This window comes from Candoia aspera, chromosome 8 (assembly GCF_035149785.1).
Source record: "Candoia aspera isolate rCanAsp1 chromosome 8, rCanAsp1.hap2, whole genome shotgun sequence".
Lineage (NCBI taxonomy): Eukaryota > Metazoa > Chordata > Lepidosauria > Squamata > Boidae > Candoia > Candoia aspera.
Window position 1 is genome coordinate 38,738,884 of NC_086160.1, and position 14,206 is coordinate 38,753,089.

The following is a 14,206-nucleotide window of genomic DNA, read 5'->3' on the forward strand; positions in this document are numbered from 1 at the left end:
ACAGTTACAAGCCCTCTTCCAGCTCTATGATTCAATGTCTGAAGAGCAAATGGGATATGATAAAAATGTCTATGAACTTACTGGAACAGTTGCCATGTTATTGGCACATTACAGGACTATTCCTGGTTTATGAAAGGAAGTAATCTGCCTTAATTTACTGCACACTTCTACTTTAAAAAGTATATTTTTTAGTTAGTTGTGATACAGAAAGTGAACCAGGCAGGGAAATATTACTTAACGCAATGAGTTACATCAAGGTAAGGCAAGAGACAGTGTGTTTTACTTTTTCTTTCTGCGTGATCCCCCTGCAATGAAGGCAAAAAGGAAAAAGAAAAGAGCTACTCTCAATTAGAAAATAAAAGAGAAATGCACTAGAACATATATTACCCAAGTAATATTTAATCTGGCCTCTTTTAATGTTTATGGAGACTAATTAAACCTTCACCAGTTCATAGGAGACTTTTTCTCTTGGTAGATAACACAGAATTGAGGAGAATTAGTCTTTCCCTCTCTCAAAATGACCAGTTTTCAAAATATACCAACCTCCTGCAACAACGAGGTTTTAGAGTATTTCCTTCAACATCCATAGAGGCTAAAGAGTTGTAACCAGAGAAACTTGCATCCCTAATCAGCTGATTGGAGATAAAGTTTTCTCCTTCCCATACTGGGGGAAAGCCATGTTACACTTCCATGCCTGTTGTATAACGAAAAACAATCTCCATTACAACTAAAACCTGTGAACAAGTGAAACTATAGGAAAAGTCATAAAACCAGAAGCCAACATTATCTTGAGTTCTGGAAAGGCTGGAAGAATAACCATTAAGTTCCAAGAAACAGCAGAAGGAACTGGAAAAACTGAGATTACTTTGTCCAGTAATACAAAATGACTAGAACTCTTCCCAGCATTTCAAGCCATTTTCAGCTCATTTGAGACTTGGACATGAACACATCATAAATCAGAACTACAACATACCAGTTCTGATAGCCTAAAAACAAAGATAACCACATACTTTATACAAAATAGACTCATCGTGCCTAAGTACAGTTTCCTTGGCCACATCTCATGAAAAAAGCTATGCAATGAATCTTAGAAACTAAATATAGTTTTAAGTATTTATTTATTACATATCTGTTGCTCAAAAAGTAATATACCTTCAAGGTACAGTAAATGAAAACTACAAAATGTACTGTTTGAAAATTATAATACAATGTTTTAAATAAGAAATGTATTTGGAAGATTTTGAATAGTTTATTATTTCACCATAAAGAGTAGAGAAATGTATCCATTTTCATATAACCTAGTTCGTGCATAGCCAGTCTGTGTTTTAACAAGAGTGTTATTAAAAATTACATTCAATTATCTGTATCACATAAGTAATGAAGTTCCACTACTGTAGTAGCAATCATCTTACAATAAACAAACATCATGTATGTTCTACATTAAGCCAGTACTGTGCTTGAGCTAATATATTTCTCTTTTATTTGTTAAAAATTAGCTGTGAGAACTGTTGATTTGACAGGTCCATAATACAAAAGAGTTGAATCCTTTGCTTCTCTCTGTGATTCTGATTCAATTCAGAATTATATAAACAAAGATTTTTTTCAGTATTGATCCCATCTCTAAAATTTGATCATAAGCTAATCTTCCTATGCCCCAAAGATTATTACTATTTATGTACTTTTCCACAAGAACCAGTATTTCTCTTTTGTTTTCTCCTGTCCTGTGATGATAATGTTGTTTCCAAGTACAGATCTGATGTTTGGTTTTTAGCAAGCACAGCATGTTTGCTTTCTAAATAGCTACGTTTAATTATCTAAGTGTAGATTCCTATATTAGGTACTATATATACAGTCACAAACATATTCAAAGTTCCTTTATCTCATCCATAAGTCATAAAATATTTAACGATACAAACAAAAGGAAGTTAAAGAAATCATCATGAACTTTGGTTCATTAAGCAACAGATTATATATAAATCCAAAAATATCCAAACTTCAAAATAATTGCCCTTCCCAAACAGTTTCATATTAGATGCCACTAAGCACTTAGACAGGGATCTATTATGACTCCAAAAGGCAACAAATCCATAGTCCAAACTCAACTATTATTCTTGTGAAATAGATCTTAGTCTAAGGCCCTGCAACTATGAGGATTCCTCATACAATGCCACCTACATCAGCAAAAGTGCTATCATGCTTTGTTCTTCTTCTTCCTCTCTTCTTCCAAGCCCCAAAGGCTAACTGAGGAAACAATCATGTCAGGCATGGTTGCAACTATGCTTTACAGTCCACCCAAACTCTTCAATTGTATGAAAAAAAGAAACAGTGCAAATATTGCTGTCTCCTGAGGCATAGAGAAATAAAGAATGGAAACCTAAGAGTCTGTGTGCAGAAGAAAATATATGGGGTGTTTATTGGAAAATAAAGGTAGAGAATCTAAGAATGTAAAGACCCTAAAGCCACTTTTCCAATTTGGCAGCTTCATTGTAAAGATGCCCGTGGCTATACTAAGCTCTGATGTACAGAAATGAGACATCTGAGCATTATCCACATATCCACAATCCATGAACATTCAGAAGTTTCATATATATTTTATATATATATGATAGTTAAAATTATGAACTCTTTATAGCACAATAACAAAAAATCCATGACAAACATTCAGCACCATCTTTCTATTAGCCATAAGAAACAGAATCACTAAACAAAAGTGCCTCCACTTGTGATCAACAGGATGTCATATGTAACAACAAAGCCTGCCAATTTCATAATGTGGGTTCCACTAGGGTGGCCAAAATAATTTCTGGTCAGATTGAAATGTGTCCAAGACATCAGTACCATTAGTCATATACCGAGCTGATTCCTCACCATCTGCTTGTCTTTTTCAAGCTATGGTATTCTGTGCATAACAATCAAGTATGTATATTGTTTGTGTTGTAGTTAAGAACTGATTCACATACATTTCATACCATAGAATGCTCTGTTCTAAAAAGACCTGTTACAAGTACTTTCTTAGCTGATATTAAAAATCTACATTTACTTGATCCACTTTATTATGTTTATAGTAGTATGCAAGTACCATAACCTATTTGCCACAGATTAAACACTAACCATATGTCCAATAATCACATTCTTCCACATTTAAATGTGTACACTGGACATCAGCTAACATATATGAAACAGGTATCACATACGCAACATAAGGAGTCTGTTTCATATAAAAGTTTGTTTTCACATAGTCCTCCAATGGCTATAAGAAAAGTTAATGATGATTGATAGATGCAAAACTATTTGAATACATTATCATGCTATAAAAAACATTCACAAAGCGTAAGTATTATGGCATATTACCTTATATACATGGATAGGAATATCTATGATGATGTAGATGAGATCTCCCAAGGCCAGGCTAGCTATCAATGCATTGGGTCCATTCCTCATGCATTTGTTCTGGTAAATTATCCGCAGAAGAGTTGCATTCCCAACAAGCCCAATGATGAATATTGCACAAGAAATTACTGTATTGATGTGTTTAAAAGTGTCACCCATTCTAGGACGGTGTGAACAAGCACTGTTGTTTTTGTTTGGTTGACTGGAAGGAGTAAGTAATTTATGTTCTATTCCAATGACAGAGGTTCCAGAATCATTCAGGCTGGAAAAGTCTCTTTCAGAACCTTCACCGATGACAGATCCAGTTACAAAAAGTGCCAAGATTATACAGAAATGAAATGTTTTCATTTTCAAATCTTCAAAATCAAGAATTAGTATTATGTTTTACTTAAACACCTACAAGAAAAAACAAAATATTTATGTTGTAGTATTAGCACTGTAGTCAAAACTTATATTTAATTAATTAAAAAGAGAAATATTTTTATTTTTAAAAGAAGATAATCAGAAAACAAAATCCTATTTCCTTCCTAAAGAGCCTCTCCTTTTGCCAGCCAAGCTGAAAAACACAGAGGAAAATTTACCAAACTGATCTGAGGGCTGCTGGCTGAAATCAATCCCAAGAAGTCATATATATATAATGGCTTAATTGCATCTTAATTGCAGTGGGGGACAGTTAAGTGCTTTAATTTTGGATTTGTAACCCAAGATCAATCTTGAGTTTCCCCTTACCACAATGCCTAGGTATACACATATGTATTAACTATATCATTTGTCTGTATCTTTATATCTCTACCTATCTACCTACCTATCTACCTACCTACCTACCAGCTACCTACCTACCTATCCCCCATTGCAATTAAGATTCAAGATTGACTGTTCCAGTGCACATATACTTGGAAATAAATCCTACAAAATTCAGTAGGAATTAATCTGAAGCAAACATGCAGGGCCTGGTTGGATAACGTCCTGTGCTTCTCACCTTCATATTGGCCAATATTGCAGGTGTTGACTATGCCGTACTTCAGAGATATGAGTTCAATGACTAGTTCCAGAGCAGGCTGTAGAAAGGTGAGGCAATATGACACATGGAATAACTTTTACATGACTCTAATCAGGGTTTTGTGTTTGAATGGGATCGTTTTAGTATATGCTACTAACTTTACAATTCATTGCTTCAGTGACTAATTATTAGTGCATAAAGAAGCAAGAGAGGAAGAGTATTCCTGTTTCCTGACATTCAGCATAAGACAGAGAAACTCCTATGTGATCAACTGCCTTCCTTTCTTCATTTCCCTCTTCCTAACAATCGACGGTATTGCCCATGTTCCTAGCCATGGTATTTTGCATCCTTCTCCCACAGTCACTTAATTATCTTCCCCAATAGTCATCCAATTGTTCTTTCTACTTGCCTGATCCATAACAATCCTGGTGTCCACAGTTTTGGGCTCGTACAGGCAGTACTGCTTCTTTGCTTATCCAGGGTGTTTTGGATTGAAGTGGTGGGTCTGTATTGTGATCTCTTTCTATTGGAACTCTCTAGGAGTTGCATTTTAAATATATGCATATTCCATATATATTGTCCTATCCTGTGTCTAAGACAGCTTTCTTCAACAGGGTGTTGGACTACAAGTCCCATAATCCCAAAGCAGTATGTTATTTCCTAAATCCAATGCTGTGTTGCCTGTGTTGCCTGTGTCGCAGTATTTCTAACTAAGTAGAACCAAATGGGATTCAGTAAACTCCAGCTTTTGTTTACTTAAGTAATTATAATACAGTCCCATGTATGAATACTCAGAATGCTCACATTGTGGTATTTATTTCTAAGGCAATAGGCTTTGGTCTGCCATCTTAAATTGGTTTCAAGCATAAGATAGGTTAACCAGGTGAAGGATGCAAATCTCCTAAGCACCAATGGAGAGCAAAATCTGCACCAATGACACCATGCAATTACATACTTCTGTCACAACATCTGATATAATATGTATAAAACATGGCATTTATGGTATGATGACATAACACATTTCATCATTTACCTTCCTTTATGCCTAGGCCACTAGATGGCAGCAAAGTGTTTCTGTGTACCTTTGCTGCCATCTAATGGTTATCTACATCCTTGCAGCAATGATATGATAACCCTAAGTGTTTGTTTTTTAGATGTATGCCCCATCTTTTCTCAGGAGCAGAAGATGGTATACAGTGCACTTTATATTCCAATTTTCCCACACAATAACCCAGTGAAGTAGGTGGGCTGAGAGAGAGTGACTGAACTAAAGTAACTCAGTGAGCTTCCATGGCTGATTGCAGACTTGAACTTACTTCTTAACCACTACACCACATTGGCCATATTTTCATTTTAGTGGCTGAGATATCTAGTCTTTAATAAAACTAACATTGAAGTGAAAGGTGAAAGGTCCCCTGTGCAAGCACTGAGTCTTGTCTGACCCTCTGGGGGAATGCCGCTTTCGCGACATTTTCTTGGCAGACTCTAGCAGGGTGGTTTGCCATTGCCTTCCCCAGTCATTACCTTCCCCAGCAAGCTGGGTACTCATTTACCGACCTCGGAAGAATGGAAGGCTGAGTCGGCCTGAGCTGGCTACCCGAGACTCCAGCTTCTGCTGGGATCAAACTCGGGTTGCGGGAAGAGTTTCGGCTGCAATACTGCTGCCTATCACTCTGCACCATGCAAGGCTGTCAAAAACTAACATTACTGTCAATGGAGTTAAATTCAAACAAAATTGGTTGACTTAGTTCCCACCAAAATAAATGGATTTTAAGACATGACTATCCTGTCAAAGTATGTAATGGTACATGGGAATGACCTTGAGACAGGGCAAAGAGATGCTGCCTAGGGAATGGTCAGATAAGAGAGGGCATAGCCTGCAGCTGCATAATGGGTGGAGAAAGAAGCTTAGAAGCGACCCTCCCTACCTTCCCAGGCTGTAAAGGAGACAGCGGGAGATTTGTACTTTCAGACTTGCAAGATTCTGTTAATGTAGCCTTACAATAAAGTAGAGTTAGTTCATCTGGTCTGGTCTACCTGAGAATGCTGACACAGAACAAGATTCTATATGTGTCTGCTCAGAAGTAATTGTCAAAGTGGCACTTGTTCCCATGTAAGGTATAACTGCAATGCAAATTGAACTCATTCTAATCTAACATTAATTTATCTAATGAAGAATTTCAGCAAAGCCAATAAAGATAATAGTTGCAAATTGAATGTTGTGGTATTTACTGCTAAGTCAAAGATGTGCAACTTTGTCAGCGACAGATGGCCATAACCATCCTTTCAGTAGTATGTCAATAGCCATGCTCCAAAAACTGTGGAGCAGAACTAGAGCTAAAACAAAAATCAGTTTGATTTCATTTACACTTATTCACAATGTAATCTAATTGATATAATTACCCTCTGGTTGCTGATTTATGCCCATTCTTAATCTCAGCTAAATTTACATGTGAGTTTTGGAACTGCATTCAGATTAAATAGTTTTATTCTTTAGAATTGAAATACCAGCAGATGTAAATCCAGGCGGTTGGGGGTTTTATTTGGTTAAGCAATGGATTTTTAAAAAAAGTTTCTATAAACTCCAGAGTGCAAGGATACTTTGACATAATAAACTGCAGTTTTTCTGAATAAATATTTCTAAACACACTATACAGAAGATCTCACTGAATTCAAAGATATTCAAAGATTTATCACTGATGAAGCTGCAAGATACAAGTTTACATGTAGGTAAAACTTATTTGGCACTAACGTGCTTATTTAAATGCTGGCATACTAGTGTAAAATTCAGAGTGATTTTTTTTTTATGTCTTCCTTCCAGCTTAGATACAAATGCCTAGGGAAAATAAGGGGCATTAGAATTCCATTCATTTCAGAGAGACTCACTATCCCCTCCCCCCCTCCCAATTTAACACATGAGAGAGAAAGAAAGCCTCTCCCAATTTCAAAAGAAGGGAAGTTCAGTTTTCCTTTTATGCCTTGAGAACTCCATGCTTCAAAGTAAAAAGCCAACTGCCGTGTCCAGCCCCCTGTCGATTTCTGGGTGCACTGTACTGCACCTCCCATTCTGCTGGCTGACAGAGATGATGGGACTTGTAGTACAGTATTCCTGCGGGGGCTCCAAGTTGGGGAACGGCTTATTTGAAGGACCCATTCATTTCAACGTTACACAGTCCCGCGCGGACCTTTGATCTCAGCGGTTATAGGTCGCCGGCAGCGAAGTGAAGCCCCGTCCCCTCCGCCTCCCATGCCCGCAGGTGGGACAGCATAGGTGTGCAGGGAGGGGGGAGGCGGTTTAAGGGGCAGGCGGCAGGACAGCGGGGGTGAGGTAGCCTTCCTCCCGCTGTTCTACCCCTCGCTCCATCCCAGCCTCTCGGCTCACAATTCAAGCCTAAAGCCCTTCACGGAGGTCGAGTTTGGCCAGACTTTTCTATTCTCCTAAAGGCAGACAGAAACAAGACCAGAGCCTGGTTTGGTGGGCTGACCAGAGCTGCTTCCCCTTTCCAGGCAGAACGTTTCAGCCCAGAGGCTTTGGGTTAGCACCCACGAGAAGAGCTTCTTTGCTTCGCTATCGTTCTACCAAATAAAAAGGGGGCGAAGTTGGCCGCCTCGCCTAGACGCTTCTTCTCCTCCGTCTTCCTTCCTCGCGCCTCTCCCGGGCTGGCAAAACTAAAGCGCCGAAAGGGAAGCACCAAACCTTGGCTCAACGGAACGCGCGCCTTCGTCCGATACACCCACCGTTCGGTGCGCCCTGAAAGAGAACCGCTCCCGCTGCGCAGGGAGACACGCGGCCGCTCCAGTCCGAGGCGGTGCGGGGAACGCTCTGGCTCGAGGCGCACGGCAGCGCAAGTTGGCAGGAAGTGGCTTCTGGCGGCGTTTCCTCCAAAACGACTTCGTAAATCCTCCAGTCTCCGTTTGGCTGGGTGGGTTTGGGACTCTCCACCTCCACTAATCGAAAGAGAGCGAGCCAGGGAGCGGCTGGATCAACCCCCTCCTCTCCCCGTCTCTAAATCTGGAGTGGGGGAGGGAATTCCCGCCAAAGCCGAGTCGTTGACTGAATTATAGCCGAGCAACCACATTATAATTCAGCCTGTTGTGTGAACCAAATCATGCGGAGTCCAACTTTTTGTCTTTTTTCTGCCCCTGGGCTATATGATGCGACCGATCGTAAATTGCTAGGACCGCTGTGGTCACGTTATCATATATCAGTGCAGTGATCAATTCTCTTGTTTCCCCATTAAGCTGCCAGTCACAGGTTTTTCTCAGTTCTACCACATAATCGTCAATGATCTCAAAGATCCTGTAATCAAATTAATTATCAGTTTCTTTTGCATATACACTCCAGCCCCTGGCTTTCTTGTGCCCTCATATGGCATTCATCATCCCAGAAGGTCTTGTTACCATTTCAAGAAAGTGTGTGATTATCTAGCTAATGGCAATGAAGGATTCTCTATGTTTTCATTGTGTGATATTTATTGTCCCAAACAATTTGCTGAAGTGATTTAAAAAAAAAAAAATTGGCAGGGGGTCATCAGATCAGGACATATGCATGAAAAATCTTCCTTTCAAATCTCTCAACTGCAAAAATGTTTTTATGAAAGATGGACCCTCGTCTCCCAAGTTCAACCACCCATCTCTGTTGTTAGGAAAGTGATGCTGGCACACAATGTAGCAATAACAGTCTGAGCCCAGAGAATTGTAAGAAGGAGAAATTCTGGCAATGGTGCTGCACCTTACACAATTATTGTGCAGGAATTAGTGCTATTCGGTATGCACAAGAACTTGTGCAAGCAACTATGTCATGTCTCTTTAGGTCTGCCCCCCCCCCCTTTTTTTTTCTTGTTCATGGATCTCTGCCAGATCAGACGCAGAAGGGCAACAGTTGATCAGTAAGTCCCAATTTGTAGCCAGGTCAGGATTAGGGCTGGCAAGGTTACTGTGGATGATATCTGGTAAAGGCATCAAAATAAATGCCAAAATCCTGAGAACTGGCTATCATACAATATTTCAACTATTTTAATTTAATGTTTAAATTATATGTTCCAGGAGGTATCATTTTAAGAGATAAGTGCTCTGGTTTATATGCTGGTCCTCAAAATGCTTAATAGATAATGTAAAGAGAAGGTTTAGAAATGAGTGGTGTAGATCCAACAAAGCACCTGTGGGAACAAACACCTTTTTGCTTGGCTGATCAGTAGTAACTAACTGCAAATACCATGAGGAAGATAGGACAAATATGATTATATGCTTTAAATACAAATCTATGTGTGTAAGGTGTGGAAGAAATGGTATCTTAGGAAATATTTCCAGGGAATCCACACAGTAATGGTTGCCCTTAACTGCTGCCAATCCTCCCCACCTTTTCATATTGCGCACTGTGACTCAAAGAAGACTTTCCAGAATGCCCAGCCGACTGCAGTGAGGAGGAAAGGAGGAAGGGGCAATGTCAAAATCTGCTCATGGTTCTCTGGATCCAAGCCAAGGTTAACTGGTCCTTTGCCTTCAAAATAAACAAACAAATAGAAAACCTAGGAGCTGCAGGAAATAATGTTAAATCAATTTAATTGCAATTCAGTTTCACTGTGTGAAAGTCAAGCACAGAGCTGGACTACATTCTTTAGCTGGAGTTACCAACCATTTGCATGGTTCAACTGAGCATGTTCAACTGTGCTGAATAAATTTGGAATAAACCAGCTATTGCCACCAAAGTCTTAGTTCAACAAGTCTTAATTCTGGAGACTATGTTTGAAAATGATTCTTTAATTGCATTATTAGCAATAATTATCAATATTGAACCAGTCTGGTGTAGTGGTTAAGGCAACAGGCTAGAAACCAGGAGACTGTGAGTTCTACTCCCACCTTAGGCATGAAGGCAGCTAGGTGACCTTGGGCTAGTCACTGTCTCTCAGTCCTAGGAAGCAGGCAATGGCAGACCATTTCTAAAATCTTGCCAAAAAAACAGCAGGGACTTGTCCAGGCAGTTGCCAGGAATCAACACACACACACACACACACACACACACAGATAAATATGCCTATTCCTAAAATCAGTGTTTCCCAAACATTTGCATCATCAGTTTTCTTTTTGGGTGCTTGTGCAAGATCAGACTTCCAGTTAGTCACAGTGCATGTAAACTCACAGTTAGTAACTGCAGTTGAGACCTGTTCACTATTGTCAGTTTTCTATGTTCATATTGCTACTCATTTATATGTTTCAATGAATTAGTTTTCAGTTATTGGCAGTGGATGTGGAGAGGTAGGGTGGAGGTGGTGAGTGGACTTTGGTCCAGCCAGCTGACTGATGGTGAATGCAAGTAAGCTATGGCAGATGTCCATGGATCACCAGTGGCCCAGGGACCACAGTTTTAGAATCATTGCCTCAAATAGACCAAACAGTGCAGTCTAGCTCTGTTTCATTTAAATGCATAATCAGAAGACTTGGTCATGGAAAGACTTCTTGTCTTGAAGTGCTGTTAAATTAAGCTATGTATTTCAGAACACAATGTCCTCTTGCCTGTACGGGGGAGGTTGCTGAGAAACAGAGGCAAATAGTGGTGACAATGAACTTTTGACCATATTGACAACTAAAAGCGAACATATGTCTAGGACCAGATTGTATCCATCCATGAATCTAAAAAAATTCAGATCAGGTCTTCCATCACAAACATATCAATAACATCAGCCTTTGGGTCAATGAATTGGAAAGTCACCAATCTAACACAAGGTTGTTGTTTTTTTAAAGACACCCCAGGGGTAGAGAAAAACCCAGAGACTTACAAGCCAGTTAGGTTTAACATACTGTATGCTCCTGGAGAACTGATGAAAGTCATTACAATTATCAAATCAGTATTATTACTAAAACTAGCAAACATATAGATATTCTAGTAGATCCATGTTACCAATTGAAGCAAATATTTGTAGCTCAGGGTTGAACTATGGAGTCCTTGGTGCTCTCTGAGCCTTGTTGTTTTCTTGCAGATGTTTCTTTGCCAATCAAAGAACTCCCAAGGAGAGAACAACACCCCCACCAACACAAGCAGGGCAAGCCACTGTATATAAATTGAGAGCAAGGCCCAGTCCCTCTTCGCACTGAAAATGTTGCCTAGTCTGGCAATGAAATGTCTGCAAGAAAACAACAAGGCTCAGAGAGCACCAAGGACTCCACAGATCCATCTTAGGCTATGGAAGCAAAAAATCAGGAGTCTAGTGCCACCTTTTCTAACCATTTATTAATAGGAAAAGATGCTGCCAGATACTTCCTGATTTCAAGCATGTAGAGTAATCCAACCCACCTGGATGCTTTCAGGATGAAAAAGGCCAGTTGTTTCTTGCTACTTTGCTAATATATGTGTGTATGAGTTTTCATCTTTGTTGAATGTTAGATTCTGAGAATACTGTAAAACCAAGGGAAGCAGGAGAATGTGAAATTTGCTCTTGGTCTACCAGGCTTATCACAAATCACAAAATCAAAAGTAACTATTCATTTGTGTGACCTTTTTATTTTTATATGCAATATTTTGGATTGCATTTTCTTAATTTTGTGGTACAAGCCATTGACATTATTCATTATTTCCTTCAATTTTCGTAAGGGCTTTCCCCAGGGATGTATAAAAAATCATTGGGACAAGGGACAATTTAAATCATAAAACCAAAGACTGCTTAAAAATGTAGTCAATAAGGTGAAAGTTTAAACAATGTAAAAGTGGATACAGCTAAAAGAATTGTATTATAAATGCTGCTTTTTATGAATGCTGTCTGTTTGAAGTTCTGTTAATGTTACAGTATCAACAATGAGATACTATTCAAGCCAGAATTAAGAGAATATTACCCCTAAAATTAAGACCTTGGAAATCCTGAATAATATTATATACATAAGAACAACATATTCCATTGAAATAGCATATGAACAATCCTGTAAAAAAATACAAATGAAATGTAGGAATTTTGTAAAAAATGTGAAATGAACTACTAAGGAAATATCATTTCATGTAAAAGTTAGCGTTCATTTCTTAAGATTAAAACAATAAAATATTATAGGTAACAGGGGGCAGCAGGGAGAGACATACTAAAGCTATGCTTATCCAGAAAAAGGCTTGTTAGAAACTGCGGGATTGAACATATATGCAGGGCTGCAATGCTATCACATCCTTCAGGTATAAAATAAAGCCTATTGGTACCCCTATAAATGTGAATACGGAATTTTTTGAGAAGTCATTATTTACATATTCTTGCAACATAGGTAACTTAAATATATTGAACAAAACACAAATGTGGGAAATACTTAGATTCCTTGTTTCAATGGACCATTTAGAACCTGGATATGCCTACATTTTAGGAACTGCTATGCAAAATAATTTCTCTTAGAATCATCATTTGATTAAAATGCTTTTTCATCTAGCCTTCCTTTATTCTAGTTACCTTCCAAAGATTATGCTTATATGGTAAACTTAGTTTAATCATGGTTTATCAAATTAATGTAATTTTCTGCATTAGCATAGCAGTCTAAAACTATGAACGAACCACTTAGGCTAGGTTCATGCAAGACAAAACGTGGTTGACTGGTGTGCCCTTTTGTTAGAATGCTGAGGAAGGAACAAAACTGGTCAAATAGGGCCAAGACTAGGGGGAGCCCATAAATGTAATCCAACTGAACATCCGTCACTATCTCAAATTTTGGAAAAAGAGTAACTTCAAATATGTTTTGTGTATTTCATGGAAATGTATTGTCTTATAGCAATCTCTGCTGCTCACAAGCTGAATGTGACTCATGTGAGCCTTAATTTCATGCCCTTTCTGTTCACTAAGATTGCATAGCCTAAATTTGGTAATGAAACAAATAATAGTGGTGTGACTTAGCATGGCATTTTGGCAAAATAACAGTAAAATGGACATAGGAAGCCTCCAACTGGGTTAACATTTATTTCACTTTTTAAAAGCTTCAAACTCTCCAAAACTTTTATTTATTTATATCATTTATATAGCCACCCAAGTCACTTAAGTGATTCTGGGCAGCTTACAAGATTAAAAACAAACAAACCCTCACACATAACCACACATTCTCTCAGCACCCAAGGATTAAATATTAACTATTAACCATCAATAGTAGCAGAACTCATCTCCCCCCTGACCCAAATGCCTGCAGAAATAGCCACGTCTTCAATACCTTGCAAAAAGCTAACAGGGTTAGGGCCATCCCAATCTCCAGGGAGATGCTGTTCCATAGGGCAGGTGCTGCCACTGAGAAGGCACAACTTCGGGGTCCTACAAGATGACACTGTTTAACAGAAGGGACCAGGAGGATGTCCTCTTTACTGTATCTGGTGAGGTGAGAAGAAACAATAGTACAAAGGTGGTCCTGCAAGTAGCCTGGCCTCCTGGCCCTATGCCATGGAGGCTTTATAGGTGATGACTAGCACTTTGAATTGCATCCAAAAGCCTACTGGGAACCAGTGCAGCTTACAGAGTAATGGTGTTACATGGGCATAATGACAAAAAAACTGTGTGTATTCTAGACCAGCAACAGCTTCCAAGTGCTCTTCAAGGGCAGCCCCATGTAGAGCACATTACAGTAATCAAACATGAGGTGACTAAGGTGACTCATGAGGTGAGTTATCATGAGCAAGCACCAAAAGTGGAGGAAGTGCCAAAACTTCCAGTGTTACTATCTCACCCCTTTGTGAAACTTGTAAAAATATTATGAATGTTATTGGTTAAAAATTATTTAAAAGGATGGTTCTCCTCTGCACAAAGTTATCCTGTGCCTGTGTTACAGCTTGATTCTTTATATGTTTCTTTGTTTGATTATGTGCCATCAAGT

At 38.9% G+C, this 14,206-nt stretch overlaps 1 protein-coding gene across 1 annotated transcript in view; it reads right to left on the minus strand.

The window, feature by feature from the left end:
* Nucleotides 1–8,290, minus strand: part of EDNRA (endothelin receptor type A) — a 35,594-nt gene extending 27,304 nt beyond the window's left edge. The window contains exons 1-2 of the mRNA XM_063309783.1: nucleotides 8,129–8,290; nucleotides 3,352–3,786 (exon numbers count right to left, since the gene is read on the minus strand). Coding sequence (XP_063165853.1) covers nucleotides 3,352–3,738 — 387 coding nt within the window. The 5' untranslated portion in view covers nucleotides 3,739–3,786; nucleotides 8,129–8,290. The remainder of the gene's footprint in view (nucleotides 1–3,351; nucleotides 3,787–8,128) is intronic.
* Between the last annotated feature and the right edge of the window lie 5,916 nt (nucleotides 8,291–14,206).